The 26,798-nt window shown below is 43.9% G+C and overlaps 1 protein-coding gene across 4 annotated transcripts in view; it reads right to left on the reverse strand.

The window, feature by feature from the left end:
- The window catches only part of NEK7 (NIMA related kinase 7), a 65,676-nt gene that overhangs the window by 26,493 nt on the left and 12,385 nt on the right, over positions 1-26,798 (reverse strand). For 3 of the 4 annotated variants that reach the window (XM_069967500.1, XM_069967499.1, XM_069967501.1), the window contains exons 2-6: positions 22,631-22,713; positions 12,726-12,866; positions 7,559-7,621; positions 4,660-4,770; positions 2,149-2,257 (exon numbers count right to left, since the gene is read on the reverse strand). In XM_069967500.1, the coding sequence (XP_069823601.1) occupies positions 2,149-2,257; positions 4,660-4,770; positions 7,559-7,621; positions 12,726-12,866; positions 22,631-22,687 (481 nt within the window). In that variant the 5' untranslated portion in view covers positions 22,688-22,713. The remainder of the gene's footprint in view (positions 1-2,148; positions 2,258-4,659; positions 4,771-7,558; positions 7,622-12,725; positions 12,867-22,630; positions 22,714-26,798) is intronic. The other variant, XM_069967502.1, reaches the window with a different exon arrangement.

The raw sequence follows: 26,798 nt of genomic DNA on the forward strand, positions 1-26,798 counted from the left end.
CCCCATCACCTCTCTCTTCCCCCCATCACATCTCTCTCTCCCCCCTCTATCTCCTATATCTCTCTCCCCTCTCCCTCCCCCATCTCTCTCTCTCTATCTATATATACATACACACAGTACATTCCTGTATACACCTAGAGACAAGTGCCTGCAGTATTACTTTATCTGAATGTCTTAAAGTCTAAAATAATCTAATAAAACCTAAAGGAAACATAACTGTGACCGGCAGAACACTAAAAAAAAAAAAAAAAAAAATCACGATATTCAAGTCTTCTCGTCCCAACACATTTCTGCTCATCCTCCATTATACATCCACAGTGTAAGCCCTAGTGGCCGGACTATTTTGGGTCCTTAAAGGGAACGGGTTACACTGAAAATGTGGTGTCATCTGTCAGCATTGTGTTATACAGGAGAATTTACTGACTAAACCCATAAAAATTTTGCAGGAAAAGAGTCAACAGAAGTTTTAATAGGTGAATTATATTCCTGCACTTTCGGGGGATAAAAGTCCGGTGGGCGGTCCTGATCAGTGATTGACAGTTATTGCTGTATGTACATTTATGGTGCGTTCACACCTACAGGATCTGCAGCTGATTTTCTGCAGCAGATTTCATTTAAATAACTGAACACATCATCAAATCTGCTGCAGATCCTGTAGGTGTGAACGCACCCTTAAAGTGATACTGTCACCCCCATTACTCTCGCTTCATTTTATCGGTGAACAGTTTCACCTATTCGGGGCTTCACAGCAGTTCAGACCCATTTCCCTGCTGAGGAGAGGAGGCCCACTACCATGAAGCTCCGCCTAGCAGACACTGTACACTTTAAAGGGGTGGTTCGACAACAAAACCTATTTTTAACTAACACATGAACATATGCGTCTTTTATGTGTTCTTTCTGTTTTTCATGTAAACTTTCTACTCTGTTGTCTTCAGCCCAACATCCTATCTGGTGTACATCCTGTAACTAATTTCGTTGTTCTGTACACTCTGGCTAGGAATTCAGCCTACTCTCTCTCCAACTACTATGTGGGTACAATCATGAAGTTTTAGTGGGAGACACAGTTGACTGAATTCCCGGCTAGAGTGTCCTGTACACAGGAACATCAGACAGTACATCAGACCGGATGTTGGGCCATTATTTTGAAGTTTTGTTTTTGCACATATCATTGTGCAGTATAAGCGACTAATTTTATTACACTAACAAAATTATTTTTTGTTTGTTTCACTATTGTCACCATGTTTTAATTAGATTTTAATATATATTTTTTACTTTCTAATGGACGTGTGTGTGTGTGTGTGTTGTAAGGGTAAAAAAATGCAGATTCCTTTTTTCCCCCTCAAAACATTATTCTGTGATGTTTTTTTTTCTTACAATATTTATTAACCCCACAGGGGGTTTGAACATGCGATTGTTTGATCCCTTGCTGCTTACGTAGTGCAGTGTATATGTCTGTAAGTAGGTCTTGCCTGAGGCAGGGCCTGTTAGGTTCCCTGTTAGACTGACGTCAATGGCAGACCTGAGGGTGTTTGTTAGGCCCCCTGCTGCCATAGTAAGCCATTGGCCCCCTGTGATAATGACAATGGATGGGAGCGCTGTTGGGCTTAAAGGGGTGTCCCCTCCCTCTGTAACCTACTTAGATGTCATGTCACAAATGACACCACAACATCTAATGAGATGGGTGGCCAGGCTAGGAGGAGATCGGCTGCCAGAGCTGAGAAGAGGGGGCACTCTAACCTAACAACCCATAATGATCTCTGTATGAAAAAGGAGAATTAGTAAAATAAATTATATGGTCTATGTGTTCACCCCCCATGATTTAGATATAGGCAGGAGAAGCACACAGTTAGGGGCTTCGCTCCCTAGCTTGCTGCATGAGATAAGCTTCATTATAGGTCTATGAAACTCATCTTGTGCAATAAGATAGAGATCGCAAGAAGTCAGGGAGAGAAGCACAAAGCCACGCACTTCACCCTGCTATATCTACAGACTGGTAGGGGTCTGTACACCCTGGCTCTGATCGATTTTATTTTCTATTTTCTATAATGAGTATGCTTTATTAAGGCATGACATGTCTACTGCATAGGAAAAACTACTGTTCAGGAAATGTTTCTATTTATCCAGAAAAATTTCACATTGGCAAGTTACCTCTGTGCATGACGCGTCGGGAATGCATGTGTTCTAAGGCGCTGCAGAGCTGCACAAAGTATTTCCAAACCGTCCTCTCAGGGATCAACCTTTTATGTTTTTTGAAATGCTAAAAGAAAATCAAAGAAGAGAAAGCAATGAATCAAACCGGTGTTAAATAGTCATAGTAGAGGACTATAGATGTTTATAGGGGCCGCTCCAGACCACACCGCCAGGCAACTAGGGGCCACCATACCAGGGAGCACTCACGACCTTTCTACCAGGCAACTAGGGGCCACTTCAGACCACACCACCAGGCAACAAGGAGGCGCACCAGACCACACCACCAGGGAGGCGCACCAGACCACACCACCAGGCAACTAGGAGGCGCACCAGACCACACCACCAGGCAACTAGGAGGCGCACCAGACCACACCACCAGGCAACAAGGAGGCGCACCAGACCACACCACCAGGCAACTAGGAGGCGCACCAGACCACACCACCAGGCAACTAGGAGGCGCACCAGACCACACCACCAGGCAACTAGGAGGCGCACCAGACCACACCACCAGGCAACAAGGAGGCGCACCAGACCACACCACCAGGCAACTAGGAGGTGCACCAGACCACACCACCAGGCAACTAGGAGGCGCACCAGACCACACCACCAGGCAACTAGGAGGCGCACCAGACCACACTACCAGGCAACTTGGGGCCGCTCTGGACCACACTATCAGGCAACTTGGGGCCACTCCAGACCACCCTACCAGGCAACTAGGGGCCGCTCAGGACCACACTACCAGGCAACTAGGGGCCGCTCCGGACCACACTACCAGGCAACTAAGGGCTACTCCAGACCACACTACCAGGCAACTAGGGGCCGCTCCAGACCAAACTACCAGGCAACTAGGGGCCGCTCCGGACCACACTACCAGGCAACTAGGGGCGCTCCAGTCTAGACTACCAGGCAACTAGGGGGCGCTCCAATCTACACTACCAGGGAACTAGGGGCCGCTCTGGACCACGATACCAGGCAACTAGGGGGCGCTCCAATCTACACTACCAGGCAACGAGGGGCCGCTCCGGTCCAATGAGTAGCAGAAGACTATGTACAATGCTACAGAGTAGGTTAGTGCTCTCACTATAATAGCACTGTAAATACATGTAGTAATAAAGCTCCACTTCACCCTAAAAGTTAGAGAAGCAAAGTTTCTGGTTCTTCAGGTAATCTCATTTTATTTCTAGTTAATTTCAATGGTAAAAACTAAAACTTCAGCGCCTGAGCGGAGGAAACGGCGATGTTTACGTGTAGGTTTTATTTTCCTCTCTTTGACGGCTTTCTCTCTCTCTCTCTCTTCCTTTTATGAACTCCTGTGACTTCAGGTGATCTAAAAATGTTTTTCAAGAAAATCCCTGTGGTTCTCCACCTTTGAAAAGTTTACAGCGAATTATAACAACTTGTATCCTAGGCAAATCACACCATACACCGCATGAAAATTAAACAGATATATAACTCTATGTAATCTCTTCATCGCGGCCATACGAGCCGTCTACAGCGGATTTACACATCACAGGATGTTTGATGTCAATAAGATGGAGATCAGCTTGTTAACATATGCATGAATGAGACAGGGGCTCATTAGAAGGCGCTCTATCCCCTATACAAACAGGAAGCACCGCCATGTGCCCTTATAGACTGAACAAAAATAAAAAAAAATACAACACACATGTTCACCTTGTAACACTGCTTCAAAGTTTACAGGATTTATCTACACAAAGAGTTCTGTAACTTTATAAATACCATATTATACTCCAGAGCTGCACTCACTATTCTGCTGGTGGGGTCACTGTATACATACATTACTTATCCTGGGCTACATCCTGTTTTATACTTCAGAGCTGCACTCACTATTCTGCTGGTGGGGTCACTGAGTACATACTTTACTGATCCTGTGTTACATCTTATACTATACTCCAGAGCTGCACTCACCGTTCTGCTGGTGGGAGCACTGTGTACATACATTACTGATCCTGTCCTGATGCTGAGTTACACTCTGTATAAAACTCCAGAGCAGCGCTCATAGTGTAATTCTTATTTTCTCATGCATCTCTTTAGATGCCAGTTCACTGGGGGGTCCTAGCATCAGGAAACCTCAAGGGGACGGTGGTCTGGCATAAGGTTACTTCTTTTGTTTGTTGCCATGTAAATCATCAGTAAGCCACACAACCAACGGCGCCTGTTTCCTGCGCAGCCATGGCCGACGGTTTCCTGTGCAGCCAATGCCGACGGTTTCCTGTGCAGCCAGCGCCGACGGTTTCCTGTGCAGCCAATAAGGCCATGTTCACATTTGCGCCTTTGCTATATTTTAACTACAGTAGAATTTAACATATATTGTAGAAAAATAATTTAACGTCTAACTATATTATATGTTGATTATTTTTTATTATCTTTTGCACTTGGAGACGTAAAATTCAGAAGAGAGCCAAGGATGACAATATACATGGAGTGTAATAATACAAGGTCACAAACCTTTATCATCCTAGACAGGTCCCCGGCATCTGCCAGTTCCAGGACTATGTTGAGCTCATTGTCCTCGATGAATGATGCGTAGTATTTTATTACATTCGGATGGTTCAGTTGCTGAAAACAACAAAAAATATTTATCAGATAAAAAGGATATAAAACTAATAAACAAATGACTTACCACAATGAAAAACTATCAAACTTACATGTATATTAAAGGGGTACACACATCTCATAAGACAGCACACAGGTAGGTGGGGTCTGACTTCTGGGGTTTCCCCCATTGTAAGAATGAGGAGGAAGCAGTTTTTCCCTCCACCATTGTACTTGGTTGCAGTTATACTGCACACCGGGTTTCAGGGGCCACAGTGCTTCATCAGGACCCCATGGTAGATCACAATGTCACAGGTTGGCCAGACACTGGAGATCTCAGTTTTGACATGTCTTCCTAGGTTCAATCCGTGAAGGTTGTTGTTCTGGATGACAACCCCACAAGTTAAAAATGACAAATGACCCTCCTGGGCTTCTGCCGTGACCCGGGCTCATATTGATCGGGTAAAAACCTGACAACTTTTACAAGCGTTATGACCTGTCTGTCTTATGGCTGGTGTCAGCACTGACATAGACATGGTGACTATCAGCAATAAGTGGCGACATCAGTCATCACGGAGGACAAAGGTCACTAGCGTATGGCTGTGATCCACCTATGGGGGTCACTGGATTTTGTTGCCTCTTTCTCTACTATATAGATTGTATCTTTGCTCCTTTCTGAAGTATAGGTGTCCAAAAACATTAGGCAAAAAACTAAATTAAAGGGGTACTCCAGTGAAAATAAATTATTTCAAATCAACTGGCATCCGAAAGTTCTACAGATTTGTAAATTACTTCTATTTAAAAAGCTCAAGTCTTCCAATACTTATCAACTGCTGTATGTCCTACAGGAAGTGGTGTTTTCTTTCCAGTATGACACAGTGCTCTCTGCTGCCACCTCTGTCCATGTCAGGAATGGTCCAGAGCAGTAGCAAATCCCCATAGAAAACCTTTCCTTCTCTGGACAGTTCCTGATATGGACAGAGGTGGCAGCAGAGAGCACTGACGACTGGAAAGAATACACCTCTTCCTGCAGGACATACAGTAGCTGATACGTACTGGAAGACTTGAGATTTTTAAGTAGAAGTAATTTACAAATCTGAATAGTTTTCTGACATCAGTTCATACCCCTTTAAGTTAAAATAGTGCGCAAAAAGTGAACACCGCCATACGGGTAATCTGTGAGCTATATCACTGTAGCTCTACAGTAACAGTCGCTTTACTGCAGGCCTAGCTGAATTTTTTAGGTCACACAGAATGTATTGGTTGGGGGGGGGGGGGGGGGGGGAGTTTCTTCAATGTTCTACGTTTTGTTTTTTGGGCTAAACCTTTACTTAAAGGGGTTATCCAGTGCTACAGAAACATGGCCACTTTCTTTCAGAGACAGCCCCGCTCTTGTCTCTAGTTCATGTGCGGTTTGCAATTAAGCTCTATTCACTTCAATGGAACTGAGCAGCAAAACCCCGCCCAAGCTGGAGACTATAGTGGGGCTGTCTCAGGAAGAAAGTGGCCATGTTTTTGTAGCGCTGGATAACCCCTTTAATTTGGTATAAATTAAAAGTTACATTTAATCCTGGTTAATATAATTAGGACACCACCAAATTTATCTGGTTTATATTTTTCCTTATTTTTTTATGCTTTTCTTTTGCTTTTAATACAATATGATGTTGTTGTGATTAGCCCAATTTACTGTCTGCTGTACATTCTATTACCAGACGTCCTGTTTCTGCAGTACACTGTAGCTGGGAATTCAGCCACCACCTTTTTGCCTGAAACCCCTCCAGAGATCGAGTTGGCCAAATTCCCATCTAGAGTGTACACAGGAAGTCTTTTATAACTTATGCCCCACAGTATGTCGGGCTAATGAAGACAACAGAGTGAAAAGTTTGCATTAAAAGCAGAAAGTAAAGCGTGAAAGACCACAGAGAAGTTATAAAATGACTTTACTTATGGACATATGTTAATTTATGAGAGCGTTAAATATAGGATTCATTGTATGAAAATCCAATTAAAGGGGTTATCAGGGACTTGGGAAAAAAAAAATAGTGCCACATCTGACCTCGGGTTGTGTGCGGTATTGCAGCTCAGTTTCATTGAAGTGAATGGAGCCAAGCTGTAGTACTACACACAACCTGAGGACAGGGATGGCACTATATTAGGATGAAATCAGCTCTGTTTCTTTATTCCTGGACAATGGGATTTTGCTTACTGTGAATACTATATTCATAATAACATATTTCGGTAAGTAAAGTTATTTTATAACCTCTCCGTGATCTTTCCTGCTTTACTTTCTGCTTTTGATACAAACTTTCGGCTCTGTTGTCTTCATTAGCCCGTATAAGTTATAAAAGACTTCCTGTTCCTGTGTACACTCTAGCCGGGAATTCAGCCAACTTGATTTCTGGAAGGTGTTTCAGGCAAGAAGGTGGTGGCTAAATTCCCAGCTATGCTGGCTAAACATCAGCACGCTACTCATTCTCACTTTGTAACAAAGTAGTTGCAGTGACTACGATAAGCCTCTGCAAAGCTACTTTTAATGCAGTTTTATCCCGAGATGTAAACATCTTTCTTCTCTTATTTAAGAAAAAAGCTGCAGAGTTCACAGGAGACGTGAAAACGACAGAGTTCAAAGCCTTCGTGTGGCACATCAGAAAAAAAAAAAAAAAAAAGAAAATAGGGGGTCTGGGCTACACGAAGGCAGACGACGAAATCATCAAAGCTTCAGATTTCACACCAAAAATAAAAAATAAAAAAAACATTCGACAAACAAACCTCATAAGGGGAAGGGGGGGGGGGGGGTTCGAAAAATGTTTACCTTAAGGAGGTCAATCTCTTTGATACAGTCGGCTCTCGCTTTGGCATCCATCAAATCAAAAATCTGCCAGGGATTAAATAAACACGGAGGTTAGTTACAAAAAGACCAAAGCGGATATGGGGACGCTATATGGCGGATTACTAGGAGGCGTAACAATGCACAAAGTTCCTGAAACGCGTGGTAACAACGCACAATTTATCTGATGACAACGGGCGCGAAAACACTTTGATTCAGGTTTTTTTTTATTTTTCTTCACAAATGTGAGCCGGGTACATGAAGCAGTCACTGTGGGCCTTTCAAGGAGATAAAGCTTGTGAGCTGCCCTTGGGGAGAAGCGCTCAGAGTTACGATCACGTCTCTTCTGCGCGGTGACAGCTCCCTCCCGAGCAGGATGGATGGTGAAATATGAGGACACACAGTGACTTGTCATTGTAGCCGCTCGCGCTGCGATCTGGCTGGAACCGCTGCCGTCAGCTGGGGATGTGACAGGAGACGAGCGGATACTTTTTGGGTATTTATTGCTCCGGTCTATAGGCTGCTAATCCTTTTAGGCTTTTTGTAGTTTTTAGTTGGTGTTTATGTAGATTTATTAAAATGCAAATCACAAGCACAGAACCGGTGACCATGCATTCCCAGGATACAACAACTCTGGATCCCCTTATCTTATGATTCTGCATTGTCATGTTATTCTGTTAGGCTACGTTCACACGTAGCTAAAAAGAAGGAATGCCGCGCCAGAATTCTCCACTACGGAATGCCGCCAGCCTCCCTGTCATAATGACAGCCTATGGGAGGCTCGCGCGGCTCCTCTCTCCGCGCTGAAGAATAAACATCTTCATTCTTTAGCGTCGAGAGAGGGGGCGCACGAGCCTACTTTTGCTACGTGTGAACATAGCCTTAGACTGCGTTCACATGTACAGGATCCGCAGCAGATTTGATGCGGTGTTCAGTTACTTAGACCAAATCTGCTCTGGATCCGCAGCATAAAATCCACTGTGATACGGTGTGTGATGCTACCCTTAGGGTATGGGCACACTACGGAATCACGACGGAACACTCGTCGCAAATTCCACAGTTCGCACCGCACACATCTCCGCTGCTCCCATAGACACTGATTCTATGGTTTGCCAGATTCCGCCGTCCGCTCAAAGAATGAGCAGGTTCATTCTTTGTGCGGGCGGCAGAATCTGGCAAAGAATAGAATCATAGTGTCTATGGGAGCAGCGGACATGCGCGTGGGTTTGAGCTATGGAATCCGCAACGGGTGTTCCGTCAGGATTTCATAGTATGTGCACATACCCTCATTACTCTCCCGGCGCCTGGAGAAGTTAGATGCCGCCCTAAGGGGCATCTAACTCCTCCAGACGATGGGAGTCAAATGCTGAGTGGTCGGGTTCGGAGAACATTGCCAAACCCGAAATGTTGGGCAACTCTAACTTCTCCAGACGGTGGGAGTCATAAAGTGCTGTGAAATAAGATGGTGCTATAAAAAGGAATTATTAGCAGTAGTGTTGAGCAGAGTTGCCCATTAGAGATGAGCGAACCTGGAGCATGCTGGAGTCGATCCGAACCCGAACTTTCGGCATTTGATTAGCGGTGGCTGCTGAACTTGGATAAAGCCCTAGAGCTTTTTTACAACCTTAGAGCTTTATCCAAGTTCAGCAGCCCCCGCTAATCAAATACCGAATGTTCAGGTTCGGATCGATTTGAACCCGAACCCGGTTCGCTCATCTCTATTGCCCATCTGTTTGGGTTCGGAAACCTTCTCCGAACCCGAAGACTCAAGATTTGACTCCCTGCACCTAAGTCGGCATTTAACTTCCCCAGACACCAGGAGTCAAATGCTGAGCATTTGGGTTTAGAGAACGCTGCCGAACCCAAACAGTTGTGCAACTCTCTATGGCGGCATCTAACTTCCCCAGACAACGAAGTCAAATGCTGAGTGTTCAGGTTCAGAGAACGTTGCCAAAATGTTGGGCAACTACGCTCAACAGTTCAACATCTCCCTGGGGGGCGGCATCTATCGCCCTAGGGCAGCGGCATCTATCGCCCTAGGGCAGCGGCATCTATCTCCCTAGGGCAGCGGCATCTATCGCCCTAGGGCAGCATCTAATCAGCATTTGGGTTTGGAGAATATTGTCGAACCCAAACAGTTTGGTAGCTCTGACATCAGAAGTTTGTATTCATGGAGGTCAAAGTGCTAAAACCCCCACCGATTGCTAAAATAAAAGGGGCACACATGTTTAGATACCCACGCTATGCCTATTCATCTCGGCTCTGTGTACATCTGACAGTATACAGCATTGCCAGATGTCTATGAGACTTGCGTCTAATTCTGTATAGCCATCACTTTAGCTTCAGTAGATGGTGGAGCACTGCTCATCCAGTCTCTTCTTTCTGGTGATCGATGGGGGTCCTAGCACCCAGACTTCCTCCCATACAGACAGACATCAGAAGTAGGTTGAAATGATTGGTACATTTAAAGCAATATTCCCCAAACAAATTAAGAAAAATTGTAGCTGCCCTATAGTTATATAGTTTTTGCAGGACTTTAGTGGCTGTAGACCCCCGGCTGGAGGACACTAGTCTTCAAGGATCATACAATTGAAATTCAACAGACCTGATCCTTCTCTCCTTTTGGGGACGATCAGGGGCCATCAGACACAATAGATGGTTTTTAGGTCCTGGGTTCAGCCAACACGTGTCTAATGTGTAAAGGGGGCTTCATTATTGAAGACCACTTTGAAATATATTTGGTGATCACCTCAAAAAAAAAAAAAAACAGATTTGACCGATAAGGGAGCAAAGTGTGTTCCAAAAATATAAAGTGGCGTATAAACTTCATGTACAAAAAAAAAAAAGAAAAACGAAGACCAAAAATTCAAGCTAAAATCCTTTACCTTTAAATTAACTGGTTTTAGAAAGTTATATGGATTTGTAATTAACTTGTATTTAAAAATCTCCAGTCTTCCAGTACTTATCAGCTGCTGTATGTCCTGAAGTGGTGTATTCTTTCCAGTCTGACACAGTGCTCTCTGCTGCCACCTCTGTCCATGACAGGAACTGTCCAGAGCAGGAGAGGTTTTCTATGGAGATTTGCTACTGCTCTGGACAGTTCCTGACATGGACATAGGTGGCAGCAGAGAGCACTGTGTCAGACTGGAAAGAAAATTGCATTTCCTGCAGGACATACAGCAGCTGATAATAGAAATAAATTACAAACCTATATAACTTTCTAAAACCAGTTGATTTGAAAGAAAAAGATTTTTGCTGCATAACTCCTTTAAGTTGTGTCCAAAACCGCATGTGTGCAAAAAGCTACAATGTGCCCTGATGCGGTCTGGCAAGTGAAAAGAAACCCGTATCCAGTTGGGAAGGGGGGAACACAAATGGCAGAGAGGAAGAAGAATTGTCTTTTTCGTCCCAGCTGTGGTTTTGCGAGCTCAAAAATGTACAAAATAACATATCACCAAAAGAAAAAAAAAATGACAAAGACTTTGAAACGCTTCATTCTAATGAAAGGAATCTCCAGCAGAATAGTTGAAACAAAAATCCCGGGTTCTTTTCAGTAGTGAGTTTTGCATATTGTAATAGCGTTCAGAAAGAGCTGCTGGCAGCTGTCATTCAGCGCAGACACTGAAGCAGCAGATCTCCCACCAATGTATGCAGATGTTATGCAGATTAAAGGGGAGATGGCATTCAAAGCCGAGGATGTGCTGCTGCTAAATGAGGCGGCTTAGCAGTGGGGAACGCCAGGGCCGCTACGCTCATTGTCATGTTGTGCTATGGCCCCGGTCAGTAGGCAGGAACATCATATAGGATATTCTTACATTAGTATTGTGTCCACAGGCCTATATAGCATGGCCATGGTCTACATATACGAATTATACATTGCAACTATCTGTTGCAAAACAACAACTCCCAGCATGCCCTGACAGCCTCCGGCTGTCAGAGCATGCTGGGAGTTGTAGTTTTGCATTAGCGAATCAAATATTCATTGCACTTGCGGCTCAGTCAAGATGCGTTCACACATCGGAACCTTCTGGAAACCTGCATACATTAGAAGTGAATTATAATGCAGCTCCTGGTGTGATGGACCCCCTGGGATAGAGCTTGCTTGTTGTTTGGAAACAAAACTGCAACTCCAGCTCTGGGCCCTGCAAGGTTGATGTACAGGACGTGGCTGCCAGCAAAGAGCCCTGCAAGGTTGATGTACAGAGCTCGGCTGCCAGCTCTGGGCCCTGCAAGGTTGATGTACAGGACTCGGCTGCCAGCACAGGGCCTTACAAGGTTGATGTATAGGACTCGGCTGTCAGCACAGGGTCCTACAAGGTTGATGTACAAGACTCGGCTGCCAGCACAGAGCCCTACAAGGTTGACGTACAGGGCTCGGCTTCCAGTACAGGGCTCGGCTGCCAGCACAGGGCCCTACAAGGTTGATGTACAGGACTCGGCTGCCAGCACAGGGCCCTACAAGGTTGATGTACAGGACTCGGTTGCCAGCACAGGGCCCTACAAGGTTGATGTACAGGACTCGGCTGCCAGCTCTGGGCCCTGCAAGGTTGATGTACAGGGCTCTGATTCCAGCACAGAGTCCTACAAGGTTGATGTACAGGACTCGGCTTTAAGCACAGAGTGCTACAAGGTTGATGTGCAGGGCTTGGCTGCCACCACAGAGCCCTGCAAGGTTGATGTACAAGGCTCGGCTTCCAGCACAGAATCCTACAAGGTTGATGTACAAGGCTCGGCTTCCAGCACAGAATCCTACAAGGTTGATATACAGGACTCGGCTGCCAGCGCAAAGACTCGTCTTCCAGCAGAGAGTGCTACAAGGTTGATGTGCAGGACTCGGCTGCCAGCACAGGGCCCTGCAAAGTTGATGTACAGGGCTAAGCTCACCTACCAGCTCTGGGTCCTGCAATATTGATGAACAGGGCTCAGCCTCCAGGACAAGGCAATGCAAGATTGATGTACAGGACTCTGCTGCCAGTACAGAGCCCTGCAAAGTTGATGTGCAGGACTCAGTGTCCAGCACTGAGCATCAATTAAATAAGATTGGTGGAGAAGGGAGGATGTATGCATGCTGCAGCTCAACATCACTTCCCTGACACTTGAGCTCTGAGCATGATTAGATTCCCACTTAATGGTTTATACTAGAATCACTTACCTGGACCTTTTTTAAAGCAACAGGTACTCTATCTAAAAGGCACGTGGCTCTGTAGACTTCACTAAACTGACCCCGTCCAATCTTCTTCTCAATCTGGAAGTTGGCCAGTGTGTTATAACCCATGTCTGGACGCAGTGCTTTCTGTACACAAGAAAAAGGGAACAATAAAAAAGCCTGTCAGTCATTGGATTAAAATTGAAAACCGTATAAAAAAAAAAAACAGGGAATTTATATATTGCGTAAAACCTTGCGTTACTGAGCAATAAAGTGAAGCGGTAACTCCGGAAAGTGAGAACCAGGAGCTTATTACCAATCCTAAAAAAAAATAAAAACGATAAAACTAAATAAGAAAACAACTTTGCTGTAAACGGAATGATACTTGTGGTTTATCATACAATATATAATATGTTTATCTCCAGCTAATTTACAGAGAATCACCCAGGAAGTATTGTTTCTCCTTAAGGTGTTGAGAATTTTACAGGCAATGCACTCTGGGAAAGGGTATGCAGATTAGGAAGAAAACTCTCTAGCGCCACTTATTGTCGGTAGCTTCCCTGTCGATGGCCAACCCATTAAAAGGGAATCTGCCTGCTCTACATTATGCATGATAATTACAGGGCTCGGCTTCCAGTTCTAGTACATCACTCAGTCAAGGTAGGGAGGAAGGAGGCTCTGGGACTCGGGTTGTGACATCACCACGTTATCCAGGAAGTGACATCACCACGTTATCCAGGAAGTGACATCACCACGTTATCCAGTGACATCACCATGTTATCCAGGAAGTGACATCACCATGTTATCCAGTGACATCACCATGTTATCCAGGAAGTGACATCACCATGTTATCCAGGAAGTGACATCACCATGTTATCCAGGAAGTGACATCACCATGTTATCCAGGAAGTGAAGCCTTGATGCAGTAGTAAGTGCAGGGAAAAAAGCATTTAATAAAAAGCATTTAATACTTTAATAAAAATGTTCTCCTTTAGCCTTCTTATGACCAGAGGTTTTTGGTACCGTAAGAGTGGGCAATGATTTTCTTGTACCAACCCCAGAAGTGCTGTGCACATAACAGTGACAGTGCTAGAGTAAGGGTACTATTACACGGAAGCATAATCGGCCGAATCGGACCCTATCTGGCCAATTTTCGTTCTGTGTAATAAAGACAACGATCAGCCGATGATCGTTGTCATCGGCTGATGGTTGATATAGGTTCTGACCTGTAAATCGCCGGGGCGCTGACTGCGCACCACTACGTGTAATAGCGGTGCGCGGCCGACGCTGACGATATGCAAAGAGGAATACATACCTATACAGGTTGCAGGGCTCCTCTTCCTCTGTGCTTCTCCCCGGGTCCCGTGCGCTGCAGCTTCAGAGCGGCCTGTCCCAGCTGGCAGGCCGCTCAGCCAATCACAGGCCGGGACCGCGCACATGTCCCTGCAGCCCTTGTTAAACGATCATCGGGCTATGTAATACCTCCCTAAAAAGTGGTGTTTTTTTTTTTTTTTTTTAATTCTTTAGTTTATCTCAATTTTCTTCTTTTTCAGTACCCATAGGGTAATATTACTTAAAGCAACCCAGTACCCACAATCAGCCCTTCCCAAACCACTTGTACCTTCGGATAGCTACTTTTAATCAAAGATCTGCCCTGGGATCCGTTCGACAGGTGATGCAGTTATTGTCCTAAAAAAAAACACTTTTAGGGTAGCTTCACACATACCGTATCGCTGCCTATTTAACGCTGCGTTTTTATCGCTGCGTTTGGTGCGATTTTTACATGTGAGTTTTGATTTTCCCATGAAAATCATGTGAAAATCAAAACTCGCATGTAAAAATCGCACCAAACACGCAGCAAAAAAAACACAGCGATAAATATGCAGCATTAAATACGCAGCGATACCGTACGTGTGAAGGCACCCTTAAACTTGAAGCCCCGTGCCAAACGGGAGTATCTGTGCCCTAACTTTGCACCACCCCCTCCGTCCCTCCTCCCCACCCTCCTCATCATTAGGAATGCCACTGAAACATTTTCTCTATGCTGAACATTGCACAGCTGCTTAACGATCCAGCCCATGTGCCGGGCGGACACAGGTGGGGAATAGGAGGCAATCTGCCTGGAGCATTCCTAATGATGAAGAGGGTGGGGAGGAGGGACAGAGGGGTGGTGCAAAGTTAGGGCACAGAAACTCCCGTTTGGCACAGGGCTTCAAGTATTTTTTTTAAGGACAACAACTGCATCACCTGCCGAACGGACCCCAGGACAAATCTTGGATTAAAAGCAGCTACTGGAAGGTACAAGTAGTTTGGGGGGGTCAGATTGTGGGTACATGACTTTCAGTATCACACTGGGCCGACCATCCCGGGAGACAGCTAGAAAATCCCTACTACTATACAGGGGCTCTCCCTTTAAAGAAACGCCCGTGTAGTAGTAGGAATTTTCTAGCTGTATCCTGGGGTTTTCATCTCATAGGACACCAAAATCCATATAGCGAAGTGTTCCCTTCCCTCCAATTTCAAGTAATATCGCCCTGTGTATCCTGAAAAGGATAAAAATTGGGATAGATGGAAGTGATGATAAAGTCGTTCTCGATCTAGCTCCTTTAAGGGTGCCCGTACACAGTGCAGTAACCGTCTGCAGATAAAGAGCAGAGTTCCCACAATCTATGAACTGTATGACCTCTAAGGTGGACAGGTGCAGCATTGGGGCAGCAGTTTTCATACAGCCTTCATTTCGGCCGGACACCGCGCTGTTGTCTCATCTGCAGACACGTTTCACTGTCACGCTGATATTTTTCTTATCCTTCGGAGAGAACATAAAATGGTCAGCTGCTTCGCTATTTCTCTCAAAGGTTATAGACAGCGGATGTGACATTCAGGAGAGCTGACCGCAAACCCCAAATGTGCGCGATCGTCTCACTCCCCCGCTCGGAAATTCTGTTTACAGCTTCAGATACAAATAAAAACGGTGAGATGGATGCGATCTCCAACAAACAGAGAGTAGATGGGGGAAGGGATTTTTTATTTTATTTTCCTAATTCGTTTGTAAAATTTTAAAATAGGGCAATGTACACCGATCAGCCATAACATTACAACCACTGACAGGTGAGGTAAATAACAAGGATTATGTGGTGACAAAGGCGCCTGTCTGGGGTTATATATTAGGAAGGGATCAGTCAGCTCTTGAAGTTGATGTTGAAAGAAGAAAAATGGGCAAAAGTGTTAGGATGTGGATTGTGAGGTATAGACGCCTGGGGTCAGATCATCTCCAGAGCGGCCGGTCTAGTGGGGTGTTCCTGGTATGTACCGACCAAAGGTGTCCAAGGAGGGACAACCAGGGAAAGGGTCATGGGTGTCCAAGACTCCCCCGATACATGTGAAAGGTGAAGACCAGCCCATGCAGACTCCTGTCCACTACCAAAACTGTCTACAATGGTGACATGGGCATCAGAGCTGGAGCATGGAGCAATTGAAGGAGGTGTCTGGTCTGACGGATCATGTTCTCCATCATGTGGATGGCCGGATGCGTGTGCGTCACTTACCTGGAGAAGAGATGGAACCAGGATGCACTATGGGAAGAAGACAAGATGGCGGGGGCAGTGTGATGGGCAATGTTCCTCTGGAGATCGTGTGTCCTGGCATCATGTGGATGTTACTGGGATACCGACCACCTACCTAACCATTGTATACACCAAGTCCCCCCCCTTCATGGCTGTGGGACCCCCTAATGTATGTAATGGATAATGCCCCAGGGGCCGCACTGCAGACATTGTACAGGACAAAGATCAAGGTGGTGACTCCCAGATCTCAATCCAATCCATTATCTGTGGGATGTGCTGGAGGAACCAGTCCCATCCATGGGGGCCGCACCGATCACCGCACAGGATCTGCTGCTGATACCACAGATCCACTGAATGAGAACAAACAGTAACAATCAAAAAACAAGGGTATACCCGATTTCTGCCTTGTCTTTGCTGTGTATTATGTTTTTCTGATAAAAAAAAAACATTGTCCAAAAGAAAAGATTTAAAAAAATTTTAATAAATAAAATAATAATAAATACACAGTGGTACCTTGGTTTAAGAGTAACTTGGATTGAGAGCATTTTGCAAGAAGAGCTCGCAGTTTTTCAAAATTAAGAGCATTACTTTGGTTTAAGAGCTCCCTGTACTGGGTGGAAGGGGGAGTGGGGGAGGGGCATGGTCTGCATAGCGGGGTCTACAGCCCTGTACTCTGACCCAGAAAGTGTCCCTCACCTTCCAAACCATAGCAGATCCACTTCAGGCTGGGGCTTGCATCAGGGGACAGGACTGTGGGGGTAATTCTAGCCTGTTGTACCACACTACTGCATTATGGGGATCTGCAGTTCCATCCTGTATCTATAAGCTGCGGCTGTATTATCAGGTTTATGCACTTACTACACATTATACACCACATGCTGATTGCTATACTGTACAGTTACTTATAATATCACATATTCAACTGTTTCTAAATGTTTGTTTCATTTGTATTACATGTTATTCAGAATTTTTTTAAAAAAATATTTTTGGGGTGTGGAACCAATTTTCTGCATTTACATGATTTCTTATGGGAAAATTTGCTTTGGTTTAAGAGTGGATTTGGATTACAAGCACCGTCCTGAAATGAATTATGCGCGTAATCCAAGGCACCACTATATATATATATATATGTGTGCGTACATATATTAATTTTAATTTATTTATTTTTTAGCCTATGACATAGTAAGGGTAAGATGGTATATAAAGGCTAAAAAAAAAAAACTTATGAGAATTCAGCAACAAAAACACACACTTTTTATTTATTTTAGATGTAACTTTGATGTGTATTGTATTGGGCTGCATCCTTAAAAAAAAGATCAAATAAGAGAATTTTTTATATCATCCGTATATAAAAATTAAAAAAATAAACATGACCTACAGATGTGATTTCTGGGTGCAGAACACACAAATTACTCCTCTCCTCCTCTCCTCCCCTCCCCCCCCCCCAAAAAAAGTGAAAAACTAGTGGCTGTAACATAGCGTACAAGCAAACAGACCCCCATATACCAGTGTATATATCTGTAGTTCCGCTATTAAGGCGCCTTTATTTTTTTTATTTTTTCCCCTTGGGCGTGTCGCTCCGATGCCAATGTAATTCACCTAATGCGTATAACCTTGCCCGTCCTCCAATACGTGTCGCGTACCTCTGGCGGCACAATAAAAGCTTCTCGGTAAATCTTCCGTGCGCAATCACAAAGACATATGTAGTAAGCGGGAGAAGGAGGGAGAGAAGAAAAAAAAAAAAAAAACATTTGATGAGAGAAAAACGTAGAGCTCTTTCTCCGACTTTGAGAACGCTTTCCAAGTTGACAAAGATTAGCGTGAGTCTCTAAGACACAGTGACAGCCGCATGCTGAGTCCAAAGTCTGGCTAATGTGTTTTGGCATGCGAGTTTGTAATCACACATTTACATATGCAATGACCTATATTTGCATGTCAGATCACACACTGTCTGGCTTGGTTAGGGCCAGGCGCCTCCCTGAGAGAGGAGACCGGAGTGGCTGTCCAGGGCCAGAGGGCCACGGGTTTGCTCTGTGAGCCGGGGTGAAGCTGCCTCCCCGTATTAGGCTGACGTGCCCTGAGCATTAGACACTTCATTAGAGGTAATCTGTTTAACAGTGGGCAGTGTATGCAAACTTCACAGCCCAATCTTCCATGTTCCCATCCCATGCCTCCCCCCAACCATCTTTCCTTTACAAAGGGCAGAGGGGTCACTGAACTAACAGTCTGTCGCATCTGCGCTGTAACAAGACTTTCTGGAGGTAAAGGGTTCTACATGGATGAATGCCTCCTTCTCGTCTAGGAGGATCGGCCTCATTTGCGCAAAATTTTCGCTAAATAAACGAATGACGGATTGTAAATTTTATAGAGCGTCCTCTTACGGTAGATTATTCTGGTACCAGTTTTGTAGGTTTATGTGCTTGTTTGTTTTTAGTCAATGAATGGATTACGATAGTCACACATTCTATAGTAGCCGTACGCTGTAACTACCTATAGGTGGCAGTAGAGAGAGTGTCCATCATTCTTGAAGACAGCTCATTTGCATATATTTTCCCAAGAAGCAATGCTCACCTGGATCTCCTCAATAAGAATCAATAATTGTGAGATCTGTGTAAAGGGCCATACACTGTAACTACCTATAGGTGGCAGAAGAGAGAGTGTCCATCCTTCTTGAAGACAGCTCATTTGCATATATTTTCCCAAGAAGCATTGCTCACCTGGATCTCCTCAATAAGAATCAGTAATGGTGAGAATTGTGTAAAAGGCCCCGACCCCGCCATCCAGTATGATCCGAAACGGATTCCTGGACTTCTTTCTATCCAACCATGACAGTGATCTATACTGATGAGGGGGCAGAACCCCAAAATAGCTGTGTCGATGGATGCCTCTTACTCTGGTTTAGCTAATATCTGTGGTCATGCTTCCAGACACTGACTTGACAGGATGGCTAACTATATAGTGTACTGTCTTCTTGAAGGGAGATAATTTGCATATTTTTTTCCTAAGAAGCATTGTTTCTAAGACTTTATGCCTTCTTCTGGATCACCTCAATGAGAACTAGCTAGTCATGTCAAAAGCATCTCACTCCCCACCATTACCATCCGTGACCGATTCCTGGGCGTCTCTGTAGACAACCACGACAGAGCCCTGAGACAGCTATGTCTATGGATGGATGCTTCTTCCTTTTGGAGACAATTCTGGTTTGGCTAATATCCCTGGGTATGTTTTATATGTCAGCCATTGACTTAAAGGGAAACTAAAGATTTAACTCTGTTTCCACCCATAATCTAAGCTTGTGTGTAATAGGTTTCGATTACATAAATTGCTACGTTTGTCGGCAGCACATTCTGACTCGCACCCTGAAGCTGCTGAAAATCTTCACTGCCTGGTCCACTCTGTCTCCACTCCTCTGCCCCCCTCCCCACCCTTCTGAGACAAAGGTCACATGATTTGTCTCTTCTATTAATAGGCAAGCTGTAACCTCATCTGTACCCCCGCCCACCACTGACATCACACAGTGCTCACCTGGCCAAGGGCAGGAAATCAACAGCCTCTCCTGAGTAGTATAGGGGAAAGGAGACACTGTTGTTCAGTCTCTCTCTCTTATCCATCTATGTAGATAAATAGATAGATAGATAGATAGATAGATAGATAGATAGATAATGGGGGAGATTTCTCAAACATGGTGTAAAGTGAAACTGGCTCAGTTGCCCCTAGCAACCAGATTCCAACTTTCATTCCTCACAGACTCTTTGGAAAATGAAAGGTGGAATCTGATTGGTTGCTAGGGGTAACAGCCAGTTTCACTTTATACCACGTTTGATAAATCTCGCCCAATGTGTTTACTGTGCAAAGCATCAGCAGATCGAGCCAGTGGTGGGTAGATACTACAAGACAAGGGAAGACACTTGGTAGTTGGTTCTGAGGTGCAGTGCATGCTGGGAGATAGTGTTTCCCAGTCGGGTGCCATGATGTAAAACTGGGATCATTTGTAAAAGTTAGAATCTGGGGCTAGGAGCAGCATAGGCAAGTGGGAAAGGTGTCAAACAATCGGTGGGGATCAGCAAGTGCTCCTAGCTCCTATATGCTTTTTTTGCATTTTATTTTTATTTATTTTTTCATGGGATCGCTGGAATTCCCCTTTAAGGTGCCCATACACTTGATGCTACAGTAGAATATGGAATCTTCCCAACTCTTCACTGACAGATTATGTTTGTGTGTGTGTTTTTTATGATTGCTGCTTATTACATGTTGTAAATTAGAACACCTGGCACCCCTTTAAATAAGCAACTTTTTATGCAGGTCAATAAAGGGATTGTACAGCTCAGTTCTATAAACTTCGATGGTGATAGCCTACATCATCATAAATCCCATTTAGCACCCAGAGAAATGGTGAATGCTATGCAATAATGCAGCACTGATCAGAACCTTTAAATTGGATTGCGTAGACTAGTCCCCTAAGGCAGACTTAAACAGTTCATCACCCCCACTTTCCAAACATTCAAATAAAAATAAAAATATGTAAATAAACATATTGGTATTGCCGCAAGCAAATAAATTCATATATACAAAAAAACTAATTTAAGAAAAAGGGCAAAAAGTCCCATAGGCGGGAAAATAAAGATTTAGTGGTCAGAATGGAGCAAGTGTAAGCATTATTCAGATTCATGGCATCTATATTGTTAACTACACAGCGCAAAACGGAAAGCCTCAAAAGTTATAAAAAAGTTTGTTTTCAATTTCACAAAAAAAATATATATATATATATATATATATATATATATATATATATATATATATTTTTATTTTTTTATTTTTTTTTTTGCGCCATACAATTTATCCAGAAAAAAAGAAGCCCTCATATAGGTCTGTAAGTGGAAAGTTAGAAGTTATGGCTTTAAGAAGACGAAGAGAAAGAAATGAAAATGCATAGTGCAGAGTCAATGCAATGTTTCCTGGGAGGCAGTTAGGACGCTATTACACGGAACGATATAATCGGCCATATCCGGCCGATTATTGCTCCGTGTAATAAACACAATGACCATCGGCTGATCGTTAATATAGGTTTGAACCTATAATTGTCGGGCACCAACCGCGCATCGCTACGTGTAATAGTGGTGCACAGCCGGTGGCCGACGATTTCAAAACTCTATACATTGCCTATCCACGCTGCAGGGCTCCTCCTGCGCTCTGCTTCTCACTGGGACCCGCACGCTGCAGCTCCAGAGCGGCTGATCTAAGCAGACAGGCCGCTCAGCCAATTACTGGCCGGGTCAGCTGAGACAGGCCGCTCTGGAGCTGCAGTGCGCAGGACCCGGTGAGAAGCAGAGCGCAGGAGGAGCCCTGCAGCGTGGATAGGTAATGTACAGAGTTTAAGCAAGGGCTCCATGCAGCCCTTGTAAGCTATTATCGGGCGGTGTAATAGGCCCAGTAAACGAGCGCCAATCTAGCAGATCGGTATACAATGCTATTAGGTCAAGGAGATACGTGGTACCTTTCCTATATCCAACTGTGCTTCTAAAATGTAAAAAATTACATTTATTCCTATGTACAAAGAGTCCACTGAGGCCTGTAATGCCTCCTCGCTTCTTTCCCTTCCTTTTCTCTGTTTGACTGACAAACTGAGCCCCAGGCAGGATCAGGATTGGAGGGGGAGAAAGGAGGTCTTTCAGCTCTCATCACTTCTATAGCTTGGGAACACCTCTGACTCTTTGCACCAGAGAATACAAATATTTTTCTATGTTCTGGAAGCATAGACAGATATACGGAAGGTAGCATGTGTCCCCACTTAACAGCATCTAACAGTGTCAGCAGTTTGGAACTTGAATTGCAGCTAACAGATTCCCTTTAATTTCCCTTAAAGGGGTAGCTCAAAAAATAAATAAAAAATGTTTCAAATAAACTGTTTTCACTAAGTGCCAGAGATTTGTAATTTACTTATATTAAAAAATTTCCTGTCTCCTAGTACTGTGCTGTATGTCCTGCAGGAAGTGGTGTATTCTCTCCAGTCTGACACAGTGCTCTCTGCTGCCATGTCAGGAACTCTCCAGAGAAGCAGCAAACCTCCATAGAAAACCTCTTCTGCTCTTTAGGCTGGAAAGAATACACCACTTCCTGCAGGACATACAGCAGCTGATAAGTATTGGAAGATGACATTTTTTTAAATAGAAGTAAATTACAAATCTCTGGCACTTTCTGGATCCAGATGATTTAAAAGAAAAACATTTTTGGGTGAACAACCCCTTTAAGAAAACGCAAGACGGAAAACTTAAAGTAGAGCTCCACAGCTTTATGGTGACATAGCGGCGAGCATGCAAGTGAATTGCTGACTTCTCAAACAATTCATACCTGTGGATGAAAGGAAGGGACAGGTGATCCCTGCATGGCCGGACACTGCTCCTCCATTGTGTTCACACAGGCACCTCACAGCACTGCAAGGACACAAAAGAGTTAGTATAACGTGGAGGCAATGAATGAATGTTACTCCTGCACACACATAGTCTGTAGTGATGTATTCATACCATTAACTAGTACAGTGTCCTGCAAGGTTGAAAACGACACAATATATAGGTAACGACCACTAGGTATTGCCAAGAAATGACCATAGTAATGAGATGATAACCCATAGATCTCAATCTACAGACAAGTCCACTGGTGTCAGAAAGTAATACAGATTTGAAAATTTCTTCTATTTTAAAATTTCAAAACTTCCAGTACTTATCAGCTGCTGTATGCCCTGCAGGAAATGGTATATTCTGACACAGTGTTCTGTCTGTGTCAGGAACTGTGCAGAATAGTAGTAAATCCCCATAGAAAACCTCTCCTGCTCTGGACAGTTCCTGGCATGGACAGAGGTGGCAGCAAGGAGCACTGTGTCAGACTGGAAAGAATACACCACTTCCTGCAGGACATACAGCAACTGATAAGTACTAAAAAACCTGAAATTACTTGAAAGTACTGGAAGACTTTAGATTTTTGAATAGAAGTAATTAAGAAATGTGTATAGCTTTCTGACACCAGTAGATTTAAAAATAAATAAGTAAAAAAATTTTCACTGAAGTACCCCTTTAAAAAGAGATGGTCTACAATCCATATGGGTAAACATTAGATCAGCAGGGGTGCCCACCCTGATCAGCTATTTGAAGGTGCTGCAGCCTTGGCCCTCATCCTTACAATCGTCATATTCTTAGTAGTGGCAGTGCAAGCATGTGCGGCACTCACGTGAATGGGGAGACACCACAGTCCCCTGCACTGCGGCTACTAACCATACAGGGACAGGGAAGTCATCAATGAATAGGCCTGGTCCAACTGCTGACCAGGGGGGCTGCTGGGGCTTGGACCCCCACTCATCTAGTATTTATGACCTATTTTGAGGATAAGACAGGATAAAACCATGCCTGATGGGAATGGTAGTTGGAGCGTCACAGGGGCCCAACCCCTCATAGTAAGAAACAAAAAGCAGGTTTTTGCACCAGTTGCTGGACCTGTAGAATAAGGGTCCATTTACACAGAAAGATTATCTGACAGATTATCTGATAAAGATTTGAAGCCAAAGCCAGGAATGGATTTGTAAAAAGGGGAAATCTCAGGCTTTCCTATACGACCTGATCTCTGTTTATAGTCTGTTTCTGGCTTTGGCTTCAAATCTTTGGCAGATAATCTGTCAGATAATCTTTCTGTGTAAATGGACCCTAATGCTACGTTTACACGGAACGATTATCGGGCGAAATTTAGCGATAACGATCGCATTGAGCAATAATTGTTCCGTGTAAACGCAGCAAGCAATCAAACGATTAGCTAAAAATCGTTCATTTTGATCTTTGAACATGTTAATAAATCGTCGTTGATTGTTCGCAAAAAATTCGCAGATCGTTCCGTTTAAGCAGTCGTTCACTGATTTTACCTATGTGTGAGATAGGCTTAAGCCATCGCAAAACGATCGCAAAACTAATTTTCTGTACGATATATTGTTCCATCTAAACGCTGATAGTCATATTAAAAAAAAAAAAAAAACGTTACTTCGAAATCGTTAATCGTACGATTGGGCGAATTATCGCTCCGTGTAAACGTAGCATAAGGGTCCATTTACACAGAAAGATTATCTGATAGATTATCTGCCAAAGATTTGAAGCCAAATCCCGAAACAGACTATAAACAGAGATCAGGTCATAAAGGAAAGCCTGAGATTTCTCCTCTTTGGCTTCAAATCTTTGGCAGAGAATCTGTCAGATAATCTTTCTGTGTAAATCAGGCATGTCCAAAGTCCGGCCGGAGGGCCATTTGCGGCCCGCGTTCCGAACTTTTACGGCCCCCCAGGTATCCAGCTTGCTATTATCTGCCTGTGTTATAAAGCATATAGCATGTAGCATGTAAAATGGTCGGCCCTCGCACATGTTCACTTCATCAAATTTGGTACTCTTCGAAAAAAGTTTGGACATGCCTGGTGTAAATGGACCCTTAGGCATCATTGCCACGTTCCATGCAAATACACATCCGCAAATACAGAAGACGTGCTACAAAACAGAGTTCAGATTTCCCAGCATCAGCATAATTGATGATGCCAGGAGCTCCAAAACCATTTAAAGGGAACGTGTCACCTACACTTTCTATTATGGATTAGAGTCAGATACAAACAAAGAGGGAGATTTATCAAACATGGTGTAAAGTGAAACTGGCTCAGTCTCCCCTAGCAACCAATCAGATTCCACCTTTCATTTTACAAAGAGTCTATGAGGAATGAAAAGTGGAATCTGATTGGTTGCTAGGGGCAACTGAGCCAGTTTCACTTTACACCATGTTTGATAAATCTCCCTCAAAATGTTCTTTTAGTCTTATCTATTTCTATTTTCTCACTATTTTTTATTTAATTTTTTGTTCATTGTTATGGGGGCAGCCATCTTGTCTAAGCTGTTTTTACCAGCATTTGATGACATGCTTTACAGCAAGACTCATGGACATAGACAAAATAGACAGACTGTCCCCTTGAGATGAATGTAAAACCTTAGTGAGCACGCTCTGAAAAGTTCATTGTCTCCTCTATCTACTGGTGTCACATGACGCTGCAATGCTGTACAGATCACTTTACAGCAGCCTCCTCCTTATCACCATACACACAACAGGAAGTCTCAGCTCAGTTTTACCCCCCAGGGGTGAGAATAAAAACTGAAAGATATCAGGATTATTTTATAATATAGATAGAAAAATGGAAAATTAGAAAATGTCACCAAAATTCTTTAAAAAAAAAAAATCTGTTTAATTTAAAAATATTATTAAAACAATAAGTCATTTTCTGATGACACAATCCCTTGAAATGTTTGAGCTGCTAAACGAATGCGAACATTTATACAGTACCAGAGCTCCCCGGCATCATAAGCACATTGGGGGAGATTTATCAAACATGGTGTAAAGTGAGACTGGCCCAGTTGCCCCTAGCAACCAATCAGATTCCTCCTTTCATTCCTCACAGACCAGACTCTTTGGAAAATGAAAGGTGGAATCTGATTGGTTGCTAGGGGCAACTGAGCCAGTTTCACTTTACACCGTCTGTATTCACTGAATGTAGGCCTGAGGCCTTAGTGATGGGCCCAAAGACGTGGGCTCTGGCTCTGGAGGTCACTTCCAGCTCAGCTCTCACACCGTGTCACATCCAGGAAACCTGACATGGCTTCTCTATTGTCCCCACAACACCTAGCAACAAGCACTCCCCGGCGACACAATATGTCAGCGTAAAACCCGCATTTAGCTTTCTGCTGCCTATAAGGTGAGGTCAGAAAGTTGGCTGAAAATGTGAAAACTGGAGACGACAGTCGGTGCCCAGTAGCTGTTCCTTCTGTGTATGATCACACCGGGCTGGAATGCTGCAGATATCAGAAGACAATAGGTGTCACGTCCACAATACCCCCCAATGTGCCATCACTCACGCCAATTATTTATACAGCTGTGAGGTAAAAACTCACCCTCAAATAATTCCACTTCCAAAAGTTTCACTGTAGAACTAGGGTCCGTTCACTGTACTGCAAATTGCTTTTTAAAACTCATTATCTCCGGCATATATAAAGGGGTACGCCGACAACAAAAAAAAAAACCTTTAAAGCCAACTGGTGTCAAAATTATATAGATCTGTAATTTACTTCTATTTAAAAATATAAAGCCTTGCAGTACTTATCAGCTGCTGTATGTCCTGCAAGACGTGGTGTTTTATTTCCAGTCAGACACGTTCCTCTCTGCTGCAACCTCTGTCTATGTCAGGAACTGTCCAGAGCAGGAGAGGTTTTCTATGGGGATTTGCAGTTCCTGACATGGACAGAGGTGGCAGCAGAGAGCACTGTGTCAGACTGGAAAGAATACACCACTTCATGCAGGACATACAGCAGCTGATAAGTACTGGAAGAATGGAAATTTTTAAATAGAAGTAAATGACAAATCTATGTAACTTTCTGAAACCAGTTAACTTGAAAGAAAACAATATTGGCCGGAGTACCCGGATCAATAACTGCTCTATGCAGCATTTTCTGAT

The sequence above is a fragment of the Dendropsophus ebraccatus genome, chromosome 4 (assembly GCF_027789765.1).
Source record: "Dendropsophus ebraccatus isolate aDenEbr1 chromosome 4, aDenEbr1.pat, whole genome shotgun sequence".
Taxonomy (NCBI): Eukaryota; Metazoa; Chordata; class Amphibia; order Anura; family Hylidae; genus Dendropsophus; species Dendropsophus ebraccatus.